General features: G+C 42.2%; 1 protein-coding gene across 1 annotated transcript in view; it reads left to right on the forward strand.

The window, feature by feature from the left end:
- Positions 1 to 25,269, forward strand: part of LOC116053158 — a 37,101-nt gene extending 11,832 nt beyond the window's left edge. Inside the window, exons 3-10 of the mRNA XM_031304123.1 lie at positions 250 to 341; positions 979 to 1,073; positions 3,340 to 3,556; positions 5,165 to 5,283; positions 5,585 to 5,696; positions 18,781 to 18,982; positions 23,639 to 23,974; positions 24,982 to 25,269. Of these exons, the coding sequence (XP_031159983.1) occupies positions 250 to 341; positions 979 to 1,073; positions 3,340 to 3,556; positions 5,165 to 5,283; positions 5,585 to 5,696; positions 18,781 to 18,982; positions 23,639 to 23,974; positions 24,982 to 25,147 (1,339 nt within the window). The 3' untranslated portion in view covers positions 25,148 to 25,269. The remainder of the gene's footprint in view (positions 1 to 249; positions 342 to 978; positions 1,074 to 3,339; positions 3,557 to 5,164; positions 5,284 to 5,584; positions 5,697 to 18,780; positions 18,983 to 23,638; positions 23,975 to 24,981) is intronic.
- The last annotated feature ends 1,205 nt before the right edge of the window (positions 25,270 to 26,474 follow it).

A 26,474-nucleotide genomic window follows, 5' to 3' on the forward strand; every position in this document is an offset into this window, starting at 1 on the left:
GCTGGAGGTCTTTGTCACTTGGTGCAAACATCTTGTTTGTCATTTTTTCTTGGGAGGACAATCTCTTGTTTCTATAAATGGAGAAAAACGATGGAGGAAAAACTACGGAAGCAGAACAGTAGGCTTACTAATCATCCTTCTTTTTTACCTCTTGAATTGTTTTTTAACTTCGTTTTAAAACTTCTTAACAAGAAAAAATTATGCTGATTGTTTTATATGAGCTTGTTAAAATGGTCTGTGGATCCGCAGGCCTTTCAGGACCGCCCAGTCCTTGACCCCGTACTACCAGGCAACCAGAGAGATCCCAGTGCAGCTGAAAGTGACTCCACCAGGACAAATAGGTAAACCAACCGTTGCTGAGTGCTGCTTGGGGGAAATGTAAAATGTAAATGTAAAATATCTCCTAAAGAAAACTTTCCTGTTCACCCCAGCTGCTGTTTGCTGTCTAACTTCCCATATCCTGTTCCTGAACATCCCGTTTTATAATCATCATCGACTAATCATATTCATTGTCTTTCACTGTTTCCATTTCTGAGGCGGGAAATAATATTTATTGCTTCTTACATCACTTTCTTCCCATTTACTCATCAGAATTTTGTTTTTGTAAACGCGTAAACTTGTCATTTGATTTGTGTATAAGATGTATATGTTATGTATAACGTGCAAAAAATGTACTGACAACGAATGTCTTTGTTTCTGAATATATCTGTTCTTACAATACAATATAGCAACTCAAAAGATATTTAAAAAAAAAAGTTATGCCTAAGGGTTAGGGAAATATAGTCATAGGAATAAAGGCCAAACCCCCGAAATAAAGACGCAGGTTTTGGTAAAAAGTATCCTTTTATTGTGAGATTATCCAACCTAAACATTTCTTAATCTTTCTGTGTATTTGCTGCTGCTGCTGCTGCTGCAGAGAAACATGCAGCTTTTGTGAAAAAGACGCTTCAGCTCAGTTTAACATTTTTCCTCATGCAGCTCCTCAGGGACAAATATTGTCTCTTGTGGAGGTCACCGGGACCAAGACGGTGCTGGTGGCAGCTTATCAGGAGCACCGCACAGAGAAAAAAGAGGTCAGTGAAGAGAGCAGAACACCAACTCAAGTTCTACTCCCTGTGGTGCTCAGTGGATTCAACCATACACTGTATATAGAGATGGACGACACGTCTCCACTTCCTCCCACTGCACTAAAGTGAAGCCAAAATATCCCGAATACGGGAATGTACTCAGAATGGGCCTTTGGGAGGACATATATGAAGCGAGGGTCTAGGGGGTCCTCCCCCAGGAAATTTTGAGCGTAAAAGACTTCATTTCCTTCCGCTTTCTTTGAGTTGAAATTTAAACTCCGTTGGATTCATGAGGATTATGGTTAACTGCTCCTCAGATCTCTGCAGGGTAAATACAGACAGCTAGCTAGACTATCTGTCCAATCTGAGTTTTCTCTTGCACGACTATTTTACAGCAGCTCCATGCGGAGCTTAGCGTTGCCCATGACGATTGTGATTGGTTTAAAGAAATGCCAATAAACCAGGGCACTTTTTTCTCCCATCCAGGAATGCTGTGTGGACTAGCCAGACCCTCCTCCGCTCTGCAGCGTGTGGATGGTCTGGCAAAGCGAGACTAGGTACAGCCTGACTGCAAATGGAGATCTCATTAGCGCTAGCTTTACGGCGGAATGTTCAGATCTAAAATTCAGATGTTTTGGCGCTCATGATTTTCCTTTGGCACCGGGTGGGGACTACCACAGAGTTGTCAATTGTTATAGTCAGGTCTTGGGAAGGAGAGCCCTTCCCTGGAAGGAAAAGGAGCTCAGTCTTGTCGAGGTTGAGTTTCAGATGGTGTGTAGACATCCAAGAAGAGATGTCAGTCAGACAGGCCGAGATGCGTGCTGCTACTTGAGTTTCAGACTCAGGAAAGGAGAGAATTAGTTGGGTGTCATCTGCATAGCTGTGATAAGAAAAGCTGTGCGACTGAATGACAGACCCGAGAGAGTTGGTGTACAGAGAAAAGAGGAGGGGACCCAGGACTGATCCCTGAGGAACCCCAGTTTTGAGTGGGCAAGGTTCTGAGCTAGATCCTCTCCAAGTTACCCGGTAGGTTCAGTCTGCCAGGTAAGATGTGAGCAATGAGAGCACAGAGCCTGAGACACCCAGATTCCGGAGTGTCGAAATGAGGATCTGGTCGTTCACTGTGTCAAAGGCAGCAGAAAGATCCAGAAGGATGATGATGGAAGAGAAAGAGGTTGTTCTAGCGGTGTGAAGCTGCTCAGTGACCGCAAGGAGGGCAGTTTCTTTTGAGTGACCAGCCTTGAAGCCAGACTGGTGGGGATCAAGAAGGTTGTTCTGGTGGAGATAGGTAGAGAGTTGATTATAAATGGCATGCTCAAGAGTTTTAGATAGAAATGGAAGAAGGGAGACGGGTCTATAGTTATTTACATCAGAGGAGTCGAGTGTTGGTTTTTTGAGTAGTGGGGTCACTCTTGCCTCTTTGAGGGTATCAGGGAAACAGCCAGTTGACAAGGAGATGTTAATGAGATGGGTGAGGAAAGGAAGGAGGTCAGGAGCAATGGACTGGAGAAGGTGAGAAGGGATAGGATCCAGGGGGCAGGTGGTTGGGCGGGCAGAGGTAATCAAAGTAAGAATTTGATTTGGAGATAAAGTGGTGAAAGAGGAAAGAGTACTGGATGTGATGGATGGTAAGGTGATTTCAGAAGGTGTGGTGGAGAATGAAGAGCATATGTCATCTATCTTTTTTACAAAATAGTTGACAAAGTGGGTTGGTAGGAGGGAGGAAGAAGGAGGTGAACTGGGGGAATCTAGGAGGTTAGAGAGGATGGAAAAAAGTTTTAAAAAGTTTAAAAAACAAATTTAAAAACAAACTTATCAGAAATTTGAACACTTGAACAAACCTCAGCGCGATCGGAACTACCTAAAATGACAGAAACGATCTTTGGGAAAAATGTATTTGATGTTTACTTAGATTTTTTTGTTATATCCCATCCACTAACATGGAGGGGGCGGGGTTTATGACATATACTGCAGCCAGCCACCAGGGGGCGATCCAGATGTTCTGGCTTCACTTACACAGTCTATGCATCAACCCCTAGATTCAACATATATAATAATATATAAAGGGTTTCAGACTAATAAGATAGCAGAAATATAAACACTAAAGAATTGTAAGACAAATTAATATGAAGATATAAGATTAAAAAGTTGAACGTATAAGGGAATAAAATAAAGCTGTGAAATTCAAAATGCCAGGATAAAACTGTAGGTTTTTAAGTTGACATGCTCCTCTTAATGTAATAACATCCCGATTCTTGTCTTGTGGTGTCAGGTTCGTGTCATTGCCGTGGTGCTGAGGAGCGAGAAGATTGCCTATCGTTGCATCCTCCATTGTCAGAAGCAACTGCGCATCTCCTCTGGTGTCAGCGACATCCACAGTGATCACTTTGGCTTTGCGTACGGGACAGCGAACATCATGTGTCCTCTCCCCTCAGGCTGTGAGACCCCATCTCATATCGCTGTGACCTCTGCTGCAGCTTTCTCTGAAGGTACTGTAGGGTTCTGCGCATCAGGTTTTTCAACCCATTCTCACTCCCAGTGCACCCAAAAGTGACGCTTGGGTTGGGACTCTTGGTGTCACTTTTTCATGCTCTGGGTCGGAACCATAGGGCATGGGTGGGGTTACAAAATGTATGTTTCAGTGACGCGCAAAACAAGAATGGGACAGGAACGCCGGTCTCCTGGGTGAAAGTCCTGTGTTGTTTGACCCATCCACCACCCCGACCAACCTCTTCACGCAAATCTTTGGTCTTTCATACTACTCGCTCTCGTTGTCGCTTTTAAAGTAGTGCTGTAGGTAGGATTGCGAAGATCCAGGACTTAGCCAAAAAATGTGAACATCAACAACTTCTCAGTCCCTCCCCCCTTTCCGCTAAAGCTCAAACGGTCTCCTAAGCCCCTCCCCCCACAAGGGAGAATAAATGCGTGTGCATGAGCAGTGATTGACACGCAGTTAGACACCCCCCCTGGCCCTGATTGGTGCATCTGAACAGGGAGCGGTGGATTTATGCAACTCGCACTACAGGCTGTAGGTGGTGCCAGAGGAGCTGGATTCTTTTTTTAATTACCTGCTTTATGTAGTTCTACTCAAACATAGAGTCAATTTCAGCAAATATGACAGAAAGTTAGTTTTATAAGGCTTACCTACTGCACCTTTAATACTACGTCATCTTACAGCACCGCGGTTGAGCTGCTGCTCTGCCCGGTGTGTTCCATACAGACGTTAAAGAGTGATTTTTGGTTCGGTGTCTGATGCTGAGAGACACTGACCAAGCATCAATATTTCTAAGTTGGGATTGGGAACGGGTTTTTAGTGCCGGGGCTCTAGGGATGGCAATGTCGGTCTGTTGGTCCCCCACGTTGGTTGAGACTTAGATATCCACGGTGCCCAGAAAATGAATGAATGTTTGGCTTTGGTGATACTCTGACTTTTCCTCAGCAGGTCAAAGTTTTCACTTTAAAAAAAAGAAAATATCTCAGCATCTACCAGATGGATTGGCACCAAATTGTCGCGGTGCCCAGACGACGTATCATGAAGATCTCTGCCATTTCTTCTACCTCCACCATGAGGTTCACATTTGTGGTTTTGAAAGAAATATCTGGACTATTGGATGGATTACTTTACACCAATTTTAATCCTCTGACTTTTCATTTAGCGCCATCATAAGGTCGAATTTTTAATGATTTAAATATTGAAGATTTTTTTTTTTATTCTTCAGTTTATCAATCAAGCTTTATATAACACCTTTAAAAAATAACAAAGTTACATTCAAAGTGCTGTGCAGTGATTGAAAAAAACAAAAAAGTATATTTAGAGACTAATGCACACTAAGACTTAATATGGATAGAACATGGATAGTCGATCAAAAAAACTGATATCTTTAGAACAATATCAATCCATATACAATAAATAAAACCTTTTTACTGAATACATTATAAGTATATTTCTACAAACATTTGGTATTTTCTCTGTTGACTTTATTCCGGGTGTTTTTCAAACTTCTCCTATTTTAACGTACTGTACATTAAGAGTAAAGTAAAGAAAAATGATCGTCAAAATGTGTTAAAGGGTTATTTTTCTTTCTGTGGACACTTAGATACACTCACCTCCAACATGTTTTTAGAGGTGAAGAACCGGAAGGCGCAGAGTGACTCCTTTCCTTACGACTTCACCGTCTGCCTCTCCACCATGTTTGATTTCACCAATGTGCTTCAGGTAGCGTTACATAACACTCATTTTCTAACATGTTTTACTTTATTAAAAGAAGAAAAAAGACTTAAAGCATCCGGACCCAGACAGGCAAACATGAGAAATGGAGAAGAACAAAATAGGACAGACTAAAAGAAGCTATTATTTTCATTTTATTTAGTTACGGTTAGTCCAATGCTTACAGTTAGTCAATGCTTGTCTTTCTACTATATGCCTTTAATAATTCAGAAACAAAGACTATCTTGTACTTTAGTGCCTACATGTCCCTGGAGTGTGTATATGTATACATATCTGTGTTGTGTTGTAGCTGGTCCAGAGTTTTGAAATGCTGCAGTTACTGGGGGTGAACCGAGTTGTCGTCTATAAGACCAGCAGCAGCCCTGAAACGCAGCGCATACTGGACTACTACACAAACAAAGGTGGAGTATTTTTTTTTGTATGTGCATGATTGTGTCTCTTATCCCAGCACCGGCAACAGAAGTCAGGGTATTTTAATCCATCCACTTTCCCTTTCGCTGTCATTGTGTGAACGTTGTGAGCAGAGCAGCTGTTAGAATAATTACATTATCAAAGCATAGACAGCACCACTTACGTTATATCAAAGTTCATTTTTACTTGTGAACATAACAAGGAGACAGTTACAGTACTCACAGCATGAGTACAGAAGTGACCTAACAAAAAGCTCTCTACAGCCGCTTTTTTTAATACCAAGTGGAATGTGATAAAACTCTATAGTCCATAGTCAATGTCGTCAGTTATCTCAGTCAAGGAGCGCCTGTTCTTTCCTCAGCATCACACCGTGCTCCAGACAAGGACAAGACAGTGGCTCCCAGATACCAGATGGCGACAGCAGCAACAGTGTTTTGTCTTGTTATAATGCAATTGCAAATTGTTATTTAAAATTGGCTCTCCTTGTCTACAGAGATAGAGAAGAAAAAGCATTACTGATATCAATTACAGAGGAACATTTTTCATCAGGTTGTAAATCATTCAACAAGGTGTGTGGGTCAGGTACAGTGGGGGCATGAGGAATTACAGCTTGATTGACAGCTTGCAAATCTTGTACCATCCTCCAACCTCCTGTGGGTGGAGCCTTTTTTTTAATTTTTACTGGGAACAAAGGTGTATTTACATGGTGAATCAGAACATTTGATAATCACCTTCGCTTTTAGCAAATCTTTAATGATTAACTCTAGGGCTGTCAAAATAACGCGTTAATTTCGATTAATTAATCTGAGAAAAAATAACGGGTTAAAAAAAATAACGCAGATTAATCCATTCCATATTGACGTTTGACCCGGAGCCGTTCTAGCCACCATTGGACTGTAAAATGAAGGAGGGAGACGAGAATGTGCTGCCTGGATCATTAATTGGAACATTTACTTGTAAAAATCTTCTTCCTGCCAACCCTGGCTACCAAAATCTGGTGCCACTAATATGTCTGAACTTCTCTCTGATGCTCTGAAACAGACGGCAACACAAACACCGCTGCACGTGACGCTAGTTAACACTATACTCGACAGCAGCTAACGTTAGCCTACCGCTAGCTAATTAACACTATACTCGACAGCAGTTAACATTAGCCTACCGCTAGCTAGTAGCTGGATTAAAAACGGTTAAAATGCTGACAGCTAACGCTAAACGGTGTAAAGTTTGACTGTGTTTTACTGTAGAGGATTCAACAGCAGGATGTAACAATCTGCAGCTGCCGTCGGAAAAACAACACAGACGGTGCGTTCAATGAAACTGGTAAACTACAGACTCGTGGTGCATTTGAAGTTATTGTAAATGTCTTTTTCCCATCTGGTGGTTGTTTTTGTCGTTCAACAGCAATTTACTAGTGAAATAAGTTATTGTTATTGCTATACATTATTATTAAATCATTTAATTTTGACCATATGGCCTTAGCAATAAACAAGCCGTTCTTTAATGTCACCGACTGTTGTTTAGTACCCTCTTTTTTTACTTTATTAAAAAGTATCGGTTCAGGCACCGTTAATTATGTATGCGATTAATTAATCACAGAGTATGTAATTAATCTGATTACATTTTTTAATCGATTGACAGTCCTAATTAACTATTCCAGCCTCAGCCTCTGGTTTTAGTGGCTATTGTCTCTGGTGAGGGCAGAATGAGGATTTAGGTGTAATTTTTACTGGCTGTACCCCTTTAATTAAGCCCACATCTGTTGTACCTTGCGACCACAATTTTTCTGGTATTGAATTCAGTTGTTCCTCTTGTTCCTCTGTAAGGACATAATTATCAAAACATCAGTTTGTCTTTGTTCTCCCCTGTAGATGACCTGGAGGTTTGGCATGCATCGCCCAGTTCAATGATTTGCAATAAGCGTTTAATCTATTGCTTTTCTTTATGCCCTCCCCCAATGTTTCCCAATCTCCAGATTTTGCCAACGACACATGTGGTGTGTTGCAACATCTGTAAAGTTTGTGCATCGACACTGTACCCGGTATGGACAATTTCTCCCCGTGAACTATCCTATTTGCTGATTTTACATAAATGTTGTCCCTTGTGGCAGTTAACTTTTACAACTTCTAATCAACTGTATTTTTAATTTTTAAGCATTTTACTTTTGTACTTTCACAATCTTAATCAGCTTTTGGTATTTGGAAAAGGCATATTTTACTCCATTAATAGGAAAACTATAATTTAAATATCGCTCAGATAAAGGCAGGCAGTAGGTCAAATATAATTGACTTCTGAGTGAAAGTAACTGTGCTATATTTAACTCCTATACAGTCCATCAACATATCATACACACTGTGCACAAGGTATTGATTCAAATGGCACTTTACATGTGGATGGATCTGAAAATGTTTTCTACAGGGTAACATGTAGTACTACTACTACCATTACACACTCTCCCATAAGCTCTTCTTCCTCTACAAATAACTCTGCTAGCCCACTGACCAGCTCTATCATTCCAGTTATAATCAACAATAGACCATACAAAGTGGTGAATCCCCTAAGTAATAAGAAGCAATTAACTGCAAACATAGTCAATTTAGCATCCATTTCCCCATCAGCCACAGCCTGTCCCAAAAAATCAGACAGATAATTATTTTAATACACTAACAATAGCCCTACTGAATGTCAGGTCTTTGGCAGGGAAATCATTTTTAATCAATGATTTTATTATTGCTCATAATCCCATTACCACGGTGTCTGTCCCCCAACTCAGATCAGTTAAATCAAAGGTAAACAAAAGAGGGGCTATACTTAACAACCTAATTGGAATTAAAACTACCACTGCAATGATAGAACAGAATAGGAAAATTAGATGTGGACTAAAGCAGTACCAGTAAACGATTTGATATCAGATAATCAAATTGATCTATTCTGTCTTACCGAAACATGGCTGTGCCATGAAGAATATGTTAGTCTAAATGAATCCACTCCTCCCAGTCATAATAATACTCAAATTCCTAGAGGCTCAGGCCGAGGAGGGGGAGTTGCAGCCATATTTGACTCAAGCCTGTTAATTAATCCTAAACCTAAACTAAATTATAACTCGTTTGAAAGCCTTGTTTTTAATCTTCAACATCCAACATGGAAAACATTACAGCCAATTATATTTGTTGTTGTTTACCGAGCTCCAGGTCTGTATTCTGAATTTTTATTTGAATTCTCTTGAGTTTTTGTCATGTGTAGTCCTTAAATCAGACAAAGTACTTATTTTAGGTGATTTTAATATCCATGTGGACGTTGACAGCAATAGCCTTAGTACTGCTTTCAACACACTACTAGATTCAATTGGTTTTAGTCAGAGTGTGCATGAGGCCACTCACTGTTTTAACCACACCCTCCACCTTGTGCTGGCATATGGCATCGAAATTGAAAATGTAATAGTATTTCTGCAGAATCCTTTATTATCAGACCATTTTTTAATAACTTTCGAATTCTTACTACCCGACTATACGAAATTAGATAAAAGCTTCTACACTAGATGCCTATCTGACAGTGCTATAGCTAAATTTAATGAAGCTATTCCAACAGCATTTAACTCAATGTCGTGCTTTAATATAACAGAGGATCTTTATGTAAACTTTAGTCCCTCCCAAATTGATAATTTTGTAGACGGGGCTACGGCCTGCCTACGGACGACTTTAGACTCTGTTGTTCCCCTCAAAAAGAAGATGATGAAGCAAAGGAAACTAACACCTTGGTATAACTCCCAAACTCGCATATTAAAACAAACCTCGCGAAAACTTGAAAGTAAATGGTGTTCCACCAAACTGGAAGAATCTCGTTTAGATTGGCAAGACAGTCTGAAAACCTATAGGAAGGCCCTCAGAAGAACAACCCAAGGTTTCTTTTTAGCACTGTAGCCAGGCTGACAGATAGTCACAGCTCTATTGAGCCATCTATTCCTATAGCTCTGAGTAGTGACGACTTCATGAGCTTCTTCAATGATAAAATTATAACAATTAGAGATAAAATTCATCACCTTTTGCCCTCAACTTCTAACGGCTCACCTTTAAACGCAGGACTGCTAGAAAGAACGACAAGACCTGACATATACTTACACTGCTTTTATCCTATAGACCTTCAACAACTAATGTTAAAGGTCTCTTCAGCTAAGCCATCCACCTGTCTCTTAGACCCCATCCCAACGAGACTACTTAAAGAAGCGTTACCCGTGGTTAACACTTCATTACTAGATATGATCAATATGTCTTTATTAACAGGTTATGTACGGCAGTCATTTAAAGTAGCTGTGATAAAACCTCTTCTGAAAAACCCACCCTCGATCCTGAGGTCTTAGCCAACTATAGAACTGCTATAACCAACTGCTTCAGACAAAGGACTTGTCTCCGTACTTGTCTTATTAGATCTTAGTGCTGAATTCGACACTATTGACCATACCATCCTGTTACAGAGATTGGAACATTTAGTTGCCATTAAAGGAATGCACTAAGCTAGTTTAAGTCCTATTTCTCTGATCAGTCTCAATTTGTTAATGTTAACGATAAATCCTCCAGGTACGCTAAAGTTAGCCATGGCGTTCCACAAGGCTCAGTGCTTGGACCAATTCTATTCTCTTTATATATGCTTCTTCTAGGCAATATTATTAGGAAACACTCAATTAACTTTCACTGTTATGTGGATGACACCCAACTATACTTATCAATCAAGCCGGACGAAACCAGTCAGTTAGCTAAACTTCAAGCATGCATTAAAGATATAAAATCCTGGATGACCTACAATTTTCTGATTTTAAACTCAAACAAAACTGAAGTTATTGTGCTAGGCCCTAAACACTTCCAAACCTCATTATCCAAAGATATAGTTACTCTGGATGGTATTGCCCTGGCCTCCAGCACTACAGTCAGAAATCTAGGAGTTATTTTTGATCAGGATATATCCTTCAACGGCCACTTAAAAATAACCTCAAGAACAGCTTTTTTTCATCTTCGTAACATTGCCAAAATTAGGCACATCCTGTCTCAAAACGATGCTGAAAAACTAGTCCATGCATTTGTTACTTCCAGGCTGGACTACTGTAATTCCTTACTGTCAGGTTGCCCAAATAAGTCCCTTAAGACTCTCCTGGGGTCTCATTTATAAAACTGTGCGTAGGATCCTTACTATTGTGTGCTAAGTGTACGTACGCCCAAAAGCCCAAAATGGCGTACGCCAAAATTAAGAGTAACGATTGCGCGAGATCTTATAACGGCTGTATTTTCAGACTTTGACATTTGATGATATATGCAGAGTATTAAAGACATATATTTAGTTATTTACATTACATTACATACATACATTTCTGCAGTTATCTAATAGTAGGGTATTTGATGTTATCCTGTATTCCATGCAGTCGGGCCATCTCCTCCTGCGCTCCGTAGCAGACAATGTGACGGCAAGACAGCGCCGATTAAACATTAAGAACAATTTTTTATTTAAGATTTGAGTTGGGGGTGTTTCTGGAACTATTATCACTCAGTGCAAGCGCAAATAACACTGCTGGATTTAATCTTCATGATAACGTGGATGATATGGTGTGAAAAAATGTGCCTGAGGCATCAATATTTGAAAATATTACAAGTAATCGTTATTCCCATTTACTTTCTGCAGTCTGGCTTCAGTTCATCACCTCACCATCTGCGTCGCCAATTCCTATTTTGTCATATTTCTCCAGTATTAGCTTCTCTGCATTGGCTTCCTGTAAAATCCAAGATTGAATTTAAAATCCTTCTTCTGACCTACAAAGCTCTAAATGGTCACGCACCATCATATCTTGAAGAGCTCATAGTACCTTATTGTCCCACTAGAGCACTGCGCTCCCAGAATGCAGAGTTACTTGTGGTTCCTAGAGACTCTAAAAGTAGAATGGGAGGGGCGACCTCTAGCTCACCCAGTAAGAGCATTCGCCCCATGTTGGCTGAGTCCTGCAGCGGCGCAGGGTTCGAATCCGACCTGCTGCCCTTTGCTGCGTGTCATCCCCCATCTCTCTCCCCCTTTCATGTCTATCCACTTTCAAAAATAAAAAGAGAAAAAGTCCCAAAAAAAAAAAAAAAAAAAAAAAGTAGAATGGGAGCCAGAGCCTTCAGCTATCAGGCTCCTCTCCTGTGGAACCAGCTCCCAGTCTGGGTCCGGGAGGCAGACACCGTCACCACATTTAAGACTAAACTTAAAACTCTCCTCTTCGATAAAGCTTATAGTTAGGGAGTTAGCATCCGCCTAGGCCCTATCCGCCTGGGCCTCCCCAGCCCACCTGCTTCTCGTCATAGTCGTCAAATTAATTTACCATATAATCAATAATATAATCAGAGTAGAGGGAGGCAGGCCAGTACAGCCCGATCCGGTTGGGGAGAGTTCTAGCCTGACCAGGCTCCTCTCCTTAACCTGTCTCTCTTAGTTATGCTGTTATAGTTTTAGACTGCCGGGGGACTTCCTTCCTTTGACACACTGAGCTTCTCTCTCCTCTCTCTTCCCATTTGTGTGCATCCATGTCCCAGAAATGCTTGTTACTAACCTAGCTCTGGGGAGCTTATTCCCTGGAGTCCTTACATTTTTTTTCACCCAGCATGTTTCCTTGGATTAAGGTGGCACCAAAATCATGGTTGCAGCTGTCGCCGTGGTCCTGCTGCATGCCCTGCTATGCCCTGTTACACCCTGCTACTCCCTGCAGTGCCCTGCTACGTCCGGCTATGTCCTGCTACGTCCTGCTATGCCCTGTTATGCTCTGCAGTGCCCTGCTACGTCCTGTAACGCCCTGCAGTGCCTTGCTATACCATGAACTACTACGATTACTATTTCTAGTCATAGTTCCATTATCTTTATTGTGACTATTATTGCCACTATTCATCACACCCCCAACCGGCACCGTCAAACACCGCCTACCAAGAGCCTGGGTCTGTGAGGTTTCTTCCTAAAAGGAAGTTTTCCTCGCCACTAAATAAAACTAAATACTTGCTCTTGGGGGAATTACTAGAATGGTTGGTTCCTTGTATATTATAGAGTGTGGTCTACACCAGTGGTTCCCAACCTGGGGTCCGGGCACCCCTCAGGGGGGAGGCAAAGATCACATGGGGTGCGCAAGTCTTTATCTGGTTTGAGGTTGAGGTAAAAAAAAAAATATTTGTACATGTTAAACAAATTATGATAATACACTAGAATATATATTGTATACAAAAGTCTGTCTCAGCTTTTCTTAGACATAAGTAGGGGGGCCGCCAAGGAAAAAAGGTTGGGAACCACTGGTCTAGACCTACTCTATCTGTAAAGTGTCTTAAGATAACTCTTGTTATGATACTATAAATAAAATTGAATTGAACTGAATTGAACTGGTGAAACGCCTCAGAGATATGATCTCTGAACCGACGACAGTAATATCAATAGGAAACCCATTATCCTAATTCAAAAGTACATTTATCTCTCTGGTCTGTGAAGCTTCAATGTGTGAAGGCTCTACAGCAGCTCAGTCTTCTCAGACTCCTCCCTGCTGGGCGTGACTGCAGTGAAATCTGAGCCAGTTTTTCTAAGCTTTTCCTGACTGAATTATCCCTTTTATATACAAAGTATATTATATATTATTATCTTCATAATATAAAAGTATTATCTCTTACCGTTTATAAGAATTTATCTTTAACTTATATTATATCTTACTTTATATCTTACCCTGTCTCTTGTAGTAGCGAGCTCCCGTCTCTTTTAACGTGCTGCACAGAGTAATTTATTATCTGTAGCCCTCTCACATCGGTTATGGACTATTGTCTCCTAGAGACTGTAGATATCTTTATTTTCCTTTTACCAGATCGACTACCTGTTATTGCTTTGTTTTTCTGATTGTCCCGCCGCTAGAGTTAACACTTATATACTCTAGGCATCAAAAACATCATCACCGTTTGGTCTTAACCCTTGTGTTGTCTTCGGGTCAAATTTGAAAGAGTAAAGTTTCTTTATCAGAACTATGGGTTTCTTTCAACCAAATTAACCAAAAATAACATGGGTGGTTCCCAATGACGTTCTTCGTAAGTAATATTAATGATCACTACTTTCATTGAATTTTGGGTGTTTAATTTTATAGCATTTGTGGTCTTCCCGGGTCAATTTTGACCCGGTGGTGCAATGGGGCACTTTTGCGCTCAACAGCAGATGAACACACTCACACGTACATGAATGCACATGCGGAGACACACAAACACCCCCACACACATGTACACACACATACACCCCCCACCCCCACAAACACACACATTCATACAAACAGCAGCTGAGAACTACCTCATGTAATTGGTCACATTATTGTGCTTTCCAGCACATGGAAATGCACCCAAACACACACACACACACACACATGGACAACAAACATGCACATGTACACGTGTGTGTGCGCACATGCATTCACACACACACACACACACACACACACACACACACACACACACACACACACACACAAACACAACATACTGAAATTGGGCAATGGATCATTATGATTTCCAGGAGATGAACACACACACACACACACACACACACACACATACAGTACACACACACACACACACACACACACACACACACACACACACACACACACACAGTAGCTGAGACCTGCAAAAGATCACACTATTGTGCTTTTGAGCACATGAACATGCACGCACACACACAAACACATACACACACACACACACACACACAAACACACTCACACACACCTGTTGCATAGTGGATCACACTACTGTTCTTTTCAGCAGATGAACACGCACACACATGGACACACATGTACATGCAGACGTGCACATGCACTTTTTACCCAGGGAAGACACCAGGTGTGATTATTGGCTACCATTAAAAATAATAAAATGGTTTCAAAACCATATCCTGACAAATCACTAACATATACCAGTCAGTGATTATCCACAAACATCGATTCATCTGATCTTAACTATAATGAAAATAATTCATAATTTATGCTTATTTTACCCCAAAAATTAGGTATTGTTTCATGTAAATGAAGTTTATTCACCATAAATTCCACAAATAAGTGTAAAACTAGTGGTAATGAGTTGGAATGAAGTTGTTGAGAAGGTGTAAAATAGAATTGGGTGATAATTTATACTTCATGCTTTATTAATAGCCAAAACAGACCGGGTCAATTTTGACCCGGGAGGACAAGTGTGGTTATTGGCTGCCATTAAAAAAAATTGGTTTCAATACATGTGTACCGAGTCAACCGTTCTCTGGGATCTGTTTCCATGCTAATCGAATGTTTATTTTTTTCCATCCAAGCTGTGTACAGTAAGGATGGGACGCTGCTGACCTCAACTGAGGAGGTAATAGGGCGGTGGAAGGAGCACTTTGAGGAACTCCTAAATCCGACTAATACGCCCTCTATGGTAGAGGCAGAGCTGGAGGATGATGGGGGATTGTCGTCAATTTCCCTGGTGGAAGTTGCTGAGGTAGTTAAACAACTCCACAGTGGCAAAGCCCCAGGGATTGATGAGATCCGTCCAGAAATGCTTAAAGCTCTGGGTGTGGAGGGGTTGTCTTGGTTGACACGCCTCTTCAACATTGCGTGGAAGTCGGGGACGGTGCCTAAGGAGTGGCAGACCGGGGTGGTGGTTCCCCTTTTCAAAAAGGGGGACCAGAGGGTGTGTGCCAATTACAGGGGTATCACACTTCTCAGCCTCCCCGGTAAAGTCTACTCCAAGGTGCTGGAAAGGAGGGTTCGGTCGATAGTCGAACCTCAGGTTGAAGAGGAACAATGCGGATTCCGTCCTGGTCGTGGAACAACGGACCAGATCTTTACTCTCGCAAGGATCCTGGAGGGAGCCTGGGAGTATGCCCAACCCGTCTACATGTGCTTTGTGGATCTGGAGAAGGCGTATGACCGGGTCCCCCGGGAGACACTGTGGGAGGTGCTGCGGGAGTATGGGGTGAGGGGGTCCCTTCTCAGGGCCATCCAATCTCTGTACGACCAAAGCGAGAGCTGTGTCCGGGTTCTCGGCAGTAAGTCGGACTCGTTTCAGGTGAGAGTTGGCCTCCGCCAGGGCTGCGCTTTGTCACCAATCCTGTTTGTAGTATTTATGGACAGGATATCGAGGCGTAGTCGGGGTGGAGAGGGGTTGCAGTTTGGTGAGCTGGGGATCTCATTGCTGCTTTTTCCAGATGATGTGGTCCTGATGGCATCGTCGGCCTGTGACCTTCAGCACTCACTGGATCGGTTCGCAGCCGAGTGTGAAGCGGCTGGGATGAGGATCAGCACCTCTAAATCTGAGGCCATGGTTCTCAGCAGGAAACCGATGGAGTGCCTTCTCCAGGTAGGGAATGAGTCTTTACCCCAAGTGAAGGAGTTCAAGTACCTTGGAGTCTTGTTCGCGAGTGAGGGAACAATGGAGCGGGAAATTGGTCGGAGAATCGGCGCAGCGGGTGCGGTATTACACTCAATTTATCGCACCGTTGTGACGAAAAGAGAGCTGAGCCAGAAGGCAAAGCTCTCAATCTACCGGTCAGTTTTCGTTCCTACCCTCACCTATGGTCATGAAGGCTGGGTCATGACCGAAAGAACGAGATCCAGGGTACAAGCGGCCGAAATGGGTTTCCTCAGGAGGGTGGCTGGCGTCTCCCTTAGAGATAGGGTGAGAAGCTCAGTCATCCGTGAGGAGCTCGGAGTAGAGCCGCTGCTCCTTCGCGTCGAAAGGAGCCAGTTGAGGTGGTTCGGGCATCTGGTAAGGATGCCCCCTGGGCGCCTCCCTAGGGAGGTTTTCCAGGCACGTCCAGCTGGGAGGAGGCCTCGGGGAAGACCCAGGACTAGGTGGAGGGATTATATCTCCAACCTGGCCTGGGAACGCCTCGGGATCCCCCAGTCGGAGCTGGTTAATGTGGCTCGGGAAAGGGAAGTTTGGGGTCCCCTGCTGGAGCTGCTACCCCCGCGACCCGTTACCGGATAAGCGGAAGAAGATGGATGGATGGATGGTTTCAAAACAGTATCCTGACTAAACTTTGACTTATACCAGTCTGTGATAACCCATCAACATGTGTTCCCGTTGATCTCAACTGTTAGTCAAAATAATTCATAATTTCAGCTTTTTTTAACTCAGAAATTAGGTATAATTTTATATAAATGCGTTTTTTTGACCATATATTAAAAAAATAAGTGTAAAACTAGTGGTAATAGGTTGGAAAGAAGTTGCCTAAGAAGATCTAACACAGAATTGGGTGATAATTTATAATAATATATAATTTATACTTCATGCTTTATAAACTGGCAAAACAGACCGTGTCAATTTTGACCCGGGAGGACAAGTGCATGGTCGATGGGAGGAAAAGGTTAAACAAGCAGTCTTTTCAGTCAAGAAAAATAAAATCTATCTCATCCAGGCATTTATTTTTATTTCAGTAGTCTTCCCATAAGACAAGGGACATGTATTGTCCTTTTCCTATCTACCTACATGTTACTTATTCGTTTCTCTGATTGTCCCGCCGCTAGGGTTAACACTTACATACTCTAGGCATCAAAGACATCATCACCGTTTGGTCTTAAACAAGCAGTCTGTCCGGATAGAAATAAAATGTATCTCACCTAGGTCTCTTCAGTGGTCCTGTCCTGCTGTTCAAAAGATGAATCCCGTCACCTTCCAGCAGGTACTGGCCTCTGTGAAAACAGCAATTCAAGCCAGAGGTTTTTGTTTAAGGAGTCACCAAATGACTCCCCCCGTCGACGGTGTTTCAGGACCCGAAACCTGGAAGTGAGGAAGTGAGGTGACCCGGCATCTAACCTAATCATCACCCCTGGTTGATGTGATTTGAGTGGTGGTGGCTTTCCATCTCTGTCTGCACTATTTTCCCCCCAAAACGGACACAGTGAATAGGTTGGTCAACAGAACTTCAAACCATATTGGACATTTAGTTTTGTGTGGTCTAACTAATAGAACTCCTACCTGATGTCATCACTGGTCTCATCTCTACGTGATGCCATCGCCGACCTCATGTCTGTCTCATTCACTCCTTGACTGTGTTCTTCTCCACTAAGACATATTGTCAAACAAACATTATGTAATATATTTTCCATATTAGTTTTTTCCATATTAATATTAAGAAATTAATCTGTTGGTATCATGTGGCTCCCCCTACACTTCCACCTAATGTTAGACCTACCTGTTGCCTTCCCCTGTCTTAGTAGTAGTAGTAGTAGTAGTAGTAGTAGTATCAGAACAATTGTACAGCTGTTACGTAACGCTGATTACATGCTGCATTTTTTCCTGTGAATTCATTGTACAGTCAGTAGGCAGTTTGATTCCAGCACAGGAATGGAGGAGTCCGCCACTGACAATAGAAATCTTAAAGGACAAATCCGGCGCAAAATGAACCTAGGGGTTAATAAGACATGTGTACCGAGTCGACCGTTATCTGGGATATGTTTTCATGCTAATCAAATGTGACCAGTTTTATTGCAAACCGCTAATTACCTTATAACGCTAGTCGTCGGGGCACGGGTAAAGTAAAAAGAAGAACGCCATGCTTGAGCTATGTTACTGGTTACTGGTTGCACGGCGTTCGACTGCTCGTGACTGTAAGATTCCCAAGATGGCGCCTGCTTGTATACGTGAACGCTACTGTCTTTATAAACTTTTATAAATCTTTTTAATATACTGTCTGTACACTTACAAAGTTATCAATGCTTCGGTTTACATGTAGGGACCCTCATTATGCTACCGTGGAAGTGTGGTGCTATTTTGAGCCTTGTTAGTGGTGTAGAAATAGAGATTTCTTTTTACTTTACCCTCTGCCCCGACGACTAGCGTTATAAGCTAATTAGCGGTTTGCGATAAAACTGGTCACATTTGATTAGCATGAAAACATATCCCAGAGAACGGTCGACTCGGTACACATGTGTTATTAACCCCTAGCTTCATTTTGCATCGGATTTGTCCTTTAAGGAATTAAAACATATACTATACAAAAGTCAAGTAATTTCCCAGAATGCTAAACTAAAACCTCTCAGCTGCTAACATGTCTCTTCCAATGTGTCCTTCTCAGGTTTCGTAGAGGTGATTCCTTGGTCTCTGTCCAGATTTCTGAATGTATCTCGAGGCTGGCTGCCCGAACACGGTCCAGGTGACATCCACTACCTCGGCCAGATTCCTGCTCTCAGTGACTGTGTTTACAGATACATGTACCAATCCAGATATGTGGCCCTGCATGATATGGACGAGCTGATACTGCCCCAGTCAGTCAACAGGTAGCACTTTGTCTAAGAAAATAGACCTTTAGCCCTCGGAGATGATGCCTGGTATTAAATTAATTATCCCCCTCCACTCAAAAATAGTTTTTTCTCATGTTTATGTACCCAAAAATGTCTGAACTTGTGTCACGGCACAACCACAACCCTGTGGAAAACTTGATTACTCTCGTTGCGTCTAGGGACTACAGAGCTTGATTTTGCTCGTGCATTTGAAAAAACTGCAGAGACTAACGCTGTAAAAAGAAGTTAAGGATTAGGCCTACCTTGCTCGTTGACTCTAGACCGATTCCTCCTCCACTCTTCCTCAAATTCTTGTGTTAAATATCTGTCTGGTTTGGACATTGGTTTGGACACACTAACAAACAAAAACAAGCTGCTAGGGTTGTCAGAACAGCAGGAAAGGAAAGCTCTGTCCATCTTTTGGTGACACTAAGCAATCCCCTCCACACTGAGTTTAAGCTGCTCCCTTTAGGGCGACGATACAGAGTACCTCTGGGAAACAAGAACATCGATAAGAGATCTTAAAAACCAATGAATAAACTGCACTAATCTGCACCCTTCTACACAGAAAGCCAATTGTACACTGTGTGTATGTTTGCATTCATGTAATAGGATATTTTTATCTGTTTTGGTGAGACCAAAGAGGATTTTTCGGCCTTGGCTGAACAATAAAGTTCTATTATATTCTATTTATTTTTTCAGTGTATCTGCTTTTCCTGCTCATACTTATTCAGAAGATACCCAGAATGCGTTGCAACATTTGTTGCCGAGTTGAGTCTTTTTCCTCGCCCTTAAAACAAAGCCATGATGTTTAAAACACAATGTGTGTATCATTTGTGCTCACACACATAAGATTAGATTTAAGTACATTTAATCAAGTACTTAAGTACACATTCATGGTACTTGTAAATATTGTACGTACTCTCTCCTTCGTGGTGGTGTCAAACTGCGTCGACACTAGGTTGACAGTTCGTTTGTAGACATTCAAAGTCGTGGACATAACATTAACCCAACTTGGTGGGGAAACATCACTGGATTGTGTCGTGACACCTTGTCTTTACTGACTTGTATTTACCAGAGAGGTGTTTTCACATTCCTCTCCTGATGTGGGAGATGTGTGCGCACTTTCCTAATATCTGAGATTCAAACATACAGCAAGCTTAAGTTTGATATGTCAAAGATTCGAAAGCCAACCGCTGTCTAATTAGCCTGGATGCTAGCCGAACTTAGCCCTGCCCACAACATTTGAGGTCGGGAAGTTCGGTCTGGACTTGATCCGTTGCAGAGTAACTATGCTCGAACCAGAGCTGTTTGGACCACTCAAATTGTCAGGGCGGGCTTTATACGATGATGGACAGATGATCAACAGTAACGTAATCAACCACGTCACCAAAGAGCGCTTGGGTTGAATTTGTTTACAACAAAGATGGCTGCTGCTGGAGAATTGAGACGCGTCTGTTATAGAAGATATCGACAGCGCATTAAAGGAGAACTCCGGGCAATTTTTACGTTAATCTTGATTGCTATACTTTTTTGAGTACTGTCTATAGCAAAAAACATGAGCCGAATTGGTGCTAGCAACATGGAGCTTCTGTAGCTAATGCCCAGAGCTCCCGTTAGCTAAAACGGCAGTTATGGGGGCATAAGCTAAAGAGTGCCTTTGTGCCTCTTAACAGACTCAAAATGCTATTAAAATGTCTGTGCAACATGAACAGGGCCCTTACATGACAACAAGATGCGTTTAGCAACTTAGCCATTGTTGAAATTCACACACCCTGTTAGCTGCTAGCTGCCGTCTGGGATGAGTGAGTGTTCAGCCAGGCTCCGGTAATAATCATCACGCTGCAGTCCCGTGTGTATTTGTAACATAAATATCCATTTAGTGTGCAATCCATCTGCCGTTGGTGAGTAGGAGTCTTGTCCGTGTCGATCGTTGTGGTTTCCTTAGCCGGACTAGCATGCCCGGGCGGCGTCCCTGCCTCTGCTTCCTCCCCGCCCTCCTGGCTTCACGCGGCCGACAACAATCCAACGAGCGCCCGCTGGTCTGGTGGATGTCTTCCAGAAGACCGTTCAAGACTTTGCCGCGAAAAATTGTATTTTATTTCCCCGTATCGCTAAGTTGCCCTTCTGTCTGTCTCGTTCTTTCCAACTCTTGTGATGCTAGTTCTTCGTCTGTATACTCGGGTTCGAATAAATAAGGACGACCATCAAACTCAAACGCCTCTTCCATGTGTTCAGTATCTTCTATATTCTCCAGTTACGTTACTCCAAACTTCTTCCCTTGTGAACAACTCCGATCTTCACTCTTCACACACTACGCTCCTCCAACCTGCACACTACTATTTACCTTTTTCCTGCTACAACTGAATTCCCACGGGACTTAGCGAGACTACAGCTAGCCGTCTAAAACACTATTTTACTGTACAGGACCCAAATATAATTTGGTCCGTTTCCATCTAGCATAGTCACTAATATGGTCATAACCACTACAGTGCTCAATTACCTATTTTTGAGGGGGAAATAAAATACAATTTTTTGCGGCGAAGGCTTGAACGGTCTTCTGGAAGACATCCACCAGACCAGCGAGCGCTCGTTGGATTGTTGTAGGCCGCGTGAAGCCAGGAGGGCGGGGAGGAAGCAGAGGCAGGGACGCCGCCCGGGCATGCTAGTCCGGCTAAGGAAACCACAACGATCGACACGGACAAGACTCCTACTCACCAACGCCAGATGGATTGCACACTAATGGATATTTATGTTACAAATACACACGGGACTGCAGCGTGATGATTATTACCGGAGCCTGGCTGAACACTCACTCATCCCAGACGGCAGCTAGCAGCTAACAGGGTATGTGAATTTCAACAATGGCTAAGTTGCTAAACGCATCTTGTTGTCATGTAAGGGCCCTGTTCATGTTGCACAGACATTTTAATAGCATTTTGAGTCTGTTAAGAGGCACAAAGGCACTCTTTAGCTTATGCCCCCATAACTGCCGTTTTAGCTAACGGGAGCTCTGGGCATTAGCTACAGAAGCTCCATGTTGCTAGCACCAATTCGGCTCATGTTTTTTACTATAGACAGTACTCAAAAAAGTATAGCAATTAAGATTAACGTAAAAATTGCCCGGAGTTCTCTTTTAATAGTAAAAGAGGAACAGAGAACCACGATTACGTATGTTTACACGTTGCCACACCCGTCCACACGAAAGGGAAACTGCCGCCTCTGCCTTTGCTCTGTCGAAGCCTGCCTTTGACTCGCAGCTTCTGTGACATCTGTCTCCGTTGCTCTGATTGGTTGGAGGTCTATCCAATTGAGTGCAGAGGCATTTTCTTTCCTGGTTCGGTTGAAACACGCCCCCTAATCACAGCCCAATGGAGCAGTATCAGACTCATATTCTGACTAGAATCTGAATATGACCACGGCAGGCTACTGTCTAATATGCAAAAGCCGGAAAAGAAACCTGAAACATCCGGCACAGAGACTGTCAGTACAGAGAGCGAAAACACACCATCATATGTAGCTAACAAACAACATCAAATAAAAGATGATAACTACACTTACCATTCTGATACGTCTTTCGTGCACAACAGACTGTGGCGCCGGGTTGGTTTACATGGGCGAAGGGACGCAGGCAGCGGCACGTTTGTGTCCTGTCTGAACCCGGCCGAGGCTCAAACATGTCTGGCTGAAACTCGCCAATGTTTCTAGTATAGGACTATTATTATCATTGTCGATTAATCTGTTGATTATTTTGTCGATTAATCAATTAGTTGTTAGCTCTATAAAATGTCAGAAAAATCGATCAGTGTTTCCCAAAGTCCCAAGACGACGTCCTCAAATGTCTTGTTTTGTCCACAACTCAAAGATATTCAGTTTACTGTCACAGAGAAGAGAAGAAACTAGAACAATATCCACATTTAACCCGCTGGAGTCTGAAAAGTTTGACCTTTTTTTCATTCAAAAATGAGTCAAACCGATTTAATCGATTCCCAAAAATGTGTGGGTAATTTAATGTGTATAATTTAATAGTTGACAACTAATTGATTCATCTTTGCAGCTCTAGTTTTTAGCCATCTTAATGCCCGCTGCTCTTTCACCGGTCAATAGCACACAAAATAAAAAGAGTAGATATGCTTCCCCTGCCCCTTTTAGAGTTTATTTTTACTTTTCATGTGGGAAAACCCAAGTTCAACAAATATGGTAACACTTTACTTGAAGGTATCTACATAAGAGTTAGAGTGAGTTACTAAAAGAAGCGTTATGTCATAAACGTTTATGACTTGTTTATAATGTTTATGACACGTTCATGACAGTGTCATGTCACTCTTATGTAGATACCTTCAAGTAAAGTGTAACCCAAAATATTAATTGAGTATTTTTACATACTTTAAAATGTCTAAAGGGGGGACTTTAAAGCAACACTATGTAACTTTTCCCTCTTGTAGTTCCAATGAAACAACCTGTAGGGGGACCGAAGAGGGAAAAGTTACATAGTGTTGCTTTAAGTAAGAGTTAAAAATGTTTACAAATGCAACATTTTAAACGTATGTGCTTCCAACTTTATCATATCATCGTGTTCTGTTGTGTGTTATGAAGCATGTCATTGTTTACATTTTTATGTGTATTTTTTTCTTTTCGACATCTTATTACCAGTTGGTCGGAGCTGTTGCCTCTGCTGGAAAACAGATATGGCGCTGACAAGTGTTACATGTTTGAGAATAACGTGTTCCCCATCACCGTCACGCTGCGTCCGCCCAACTCCCAACCCCTGCCCCCGCAGGGCTGCTGCCCCGGCTGGCACAATGTGTCCGGGGTCAACATCCTGGCTCACCTGTACCACGAACCCATCATCTCAGAGACCCACTACAGCAACTTCAAGATCATCGTCAACCCCCGGGCTGTGGTCATCCCGACCGTCCACGGACTGCGGGGCTCACAGAAAGGCTGCTCCTGGGTCAACAGGAATATAGCACGGATGTACCACACAAGGTAGACTGATGCTTTGTGTACTTTCTAATCAATTCATAGGGCTCATTAAACTGGGTTTATTTCTGGGCATAATTCCTCTACATCAGGGGTCTTCAACGTTTTTAGGCCAAGGACCTCTTAGTCTATATCCTTGACGTTCCACTTAAGGGATTGCTCCGTTGCCGACGAAAATTTCGCCGGATTTCACTCATTTAGGTCGGATGTCCGTCCCCTTCCGCTTTCTTTGTGTTGGAATTCTAACCTCCGGTGGATTTGTGAGGACTATGGTTAACTGCTCCTCAGATCTCTGCAGGGTAAATCCAGACAGCTAGCTAGACTATCTGTCCAATCTGAGTTTTCTGTTGCACGACTAAAACAACCTTTGAACGTACACACGTTCCACCAAAACAAGTTCCTTCCTGAGGCTATTTTGCAGCGGCACTGTGGCTTTTCTCAGTGCTTAGAGCCGCCCAAGACGATTGTGATTGGTTTAAAGAAATGCCAATAAACCAGAGCGTAATTTCTGTCTCCCCCATGAGGAATTCTAAGTAATGACAACAACACTGTCGGTGCATCCACATGATACAATGCAAATGATTTAAAGCTGCCACTAGAAATGGCTCATGTGCTCACACACACACACACACACACACACACACACACACAGTTGCTAGTAGCCAAGGAGACGAAGGATTAAAAAAACATGATGGACTCTTCAGAAGAGGTAATTATCTTCACTCAAATTTCTGCGGACGCCACAATCTTCTGAACATAGTCATACTGAGAAATCCAGAGAGAGTTGTGTGGAGCTGATAGTCTTCATTGGCTTTGTAGCAACTCATTTGGCAATGGCTTGAATGTAACAGACGTTCATTAATATCAAAAAGTTACGCGCTCAAGCTATAAGTGGACTGACGTTTTCCTGGCTCTTGCGTTCTAACCGATGCCCCATGATGATGTCTCTGACTCAGAAACTGAACCCTCCTCCATAACAATAACTGTCATGTCTCTGCTTTCTGTCTGTGCAGAGCTCCGAGGCAAACCCAGCTGACACCAGACAAGCTGATTTATGACGGCCGACTGCTGAGCTACAGCACCCGCCTCACACCAAACGTCAATACGGTGTTCACAGAGAGTTTTAAGACACAAGAGATACTCTGCTTTGAAAACTGCTTTGCTCCACCAGCAGAGTGAAGCTCAGAAAGCTTTCGTCTTCTTGACACAAAGAAAAGGAATCATTCCACAGGGTTACATACCTTAAGACCTAAAGAGTTCAATTTCAGGATACATGTAGGGGTTAATGCCCGACGATGAACTTGCCAAATATATATTATTTTTAAACATGATTTCATATTTTAATACGTTTTACAATCAAAATCTAAAGTTTTTCCAAACAATAACTCCGTTTCCCTGGTTACACCTGAGGGTTTGACTAATACCTGGAACAATCATTTCCATCCAATAAGCCCAGCTTATAGAACCTTTCAGCTCAGCTACGAGCCAGGAAGCTAACGCTATGTCAATAAACAGAGATGGGGGGCAGTGTAACTTACTTCCTGCAGCTTGTGTGTTAGCGCCATCCTGTGGTGTTCAGAGGACGAGGCACTGAAGCAGCACTCAGTGTTGGAAATAACAGATTCACCTTTCCTTTTTTGTTTTAATGTAGCGCATTCATTTAGAACAGTAGACGGTCAGTAGGTGTCCTGTAACACTTTTTTATGGACGCCCTGAAGCCAATCAGAATCGAGTATTCACCCAGACCATAATCGGCAACATCAGCCTGATATACTTCCAAGTGAAAGTGTGCAAGGTTTCATGAACACTGAAGGATCGTAAGGATTATTTTAGAAATGTTTCATGTGAAATATCCAGTTTGATTACAACTTCGATAGAAGATACCATATTTATTTCGGACCCCACCACTTGCAAACCAACGTGACATCATAACTTCGATCGATTCTGCTGAACTGTCCTTTGAGCTTGTGCCTACTATTTTTTGTGTGTTTTTATTCCAAGTATTTTGGGGGCATTTAATGAATGTGTTACAGAGTACATATGACAGGAAATGAGGGAGAGACATGAGGATCGACATGCAACTAATGTCCCCAGCTGGACTCTTTAACAGGAAACATTACATGGTGATGGTTTTATTAAACCTTTATACTATAGTTATATCTGTAAATGTGGAGGGAAACAGGAATAATCTATATTTTTTTATATGGCCTCCTTTATACACAAAATGCAGTTCGAAGTTCTGCAGTTTGTATTATGGGACTGTCATTTTTGTATTTTTTTACTTGTTGTATGTTTCATTTTCTTAGGTGATTGATGATAAATTATTTAGCACAATGACGTCGAGGAGCAGGTCTTCAGGTCAGCTTCAGATCACAACATGTTTTGTAACTATGGGAGCATTGTTCCTAATGCTTGAGTGAAACTAACTTTAAAATTGCAACAACTTATTAAAAGTGTATTAATTAAATATCAATGACGATCAGTTATACTTGTCTTCAATGCCGTC

This window comes from Sander lucioperca, chromosome 20 (assembly GCF_008315115.2).
Source record: "Sander lucioperca isolate FBNREF2018 chromosome 20, SLUC_FBN_1.2, whole genome shotgun sequence".
NCBI classification, from domain to species: domain Eukaryota; kingdom Metazoa; phylum Chordata; class Actinopteri; order Perciformes; family Percidae; genus Sander; species Sander lucioperca.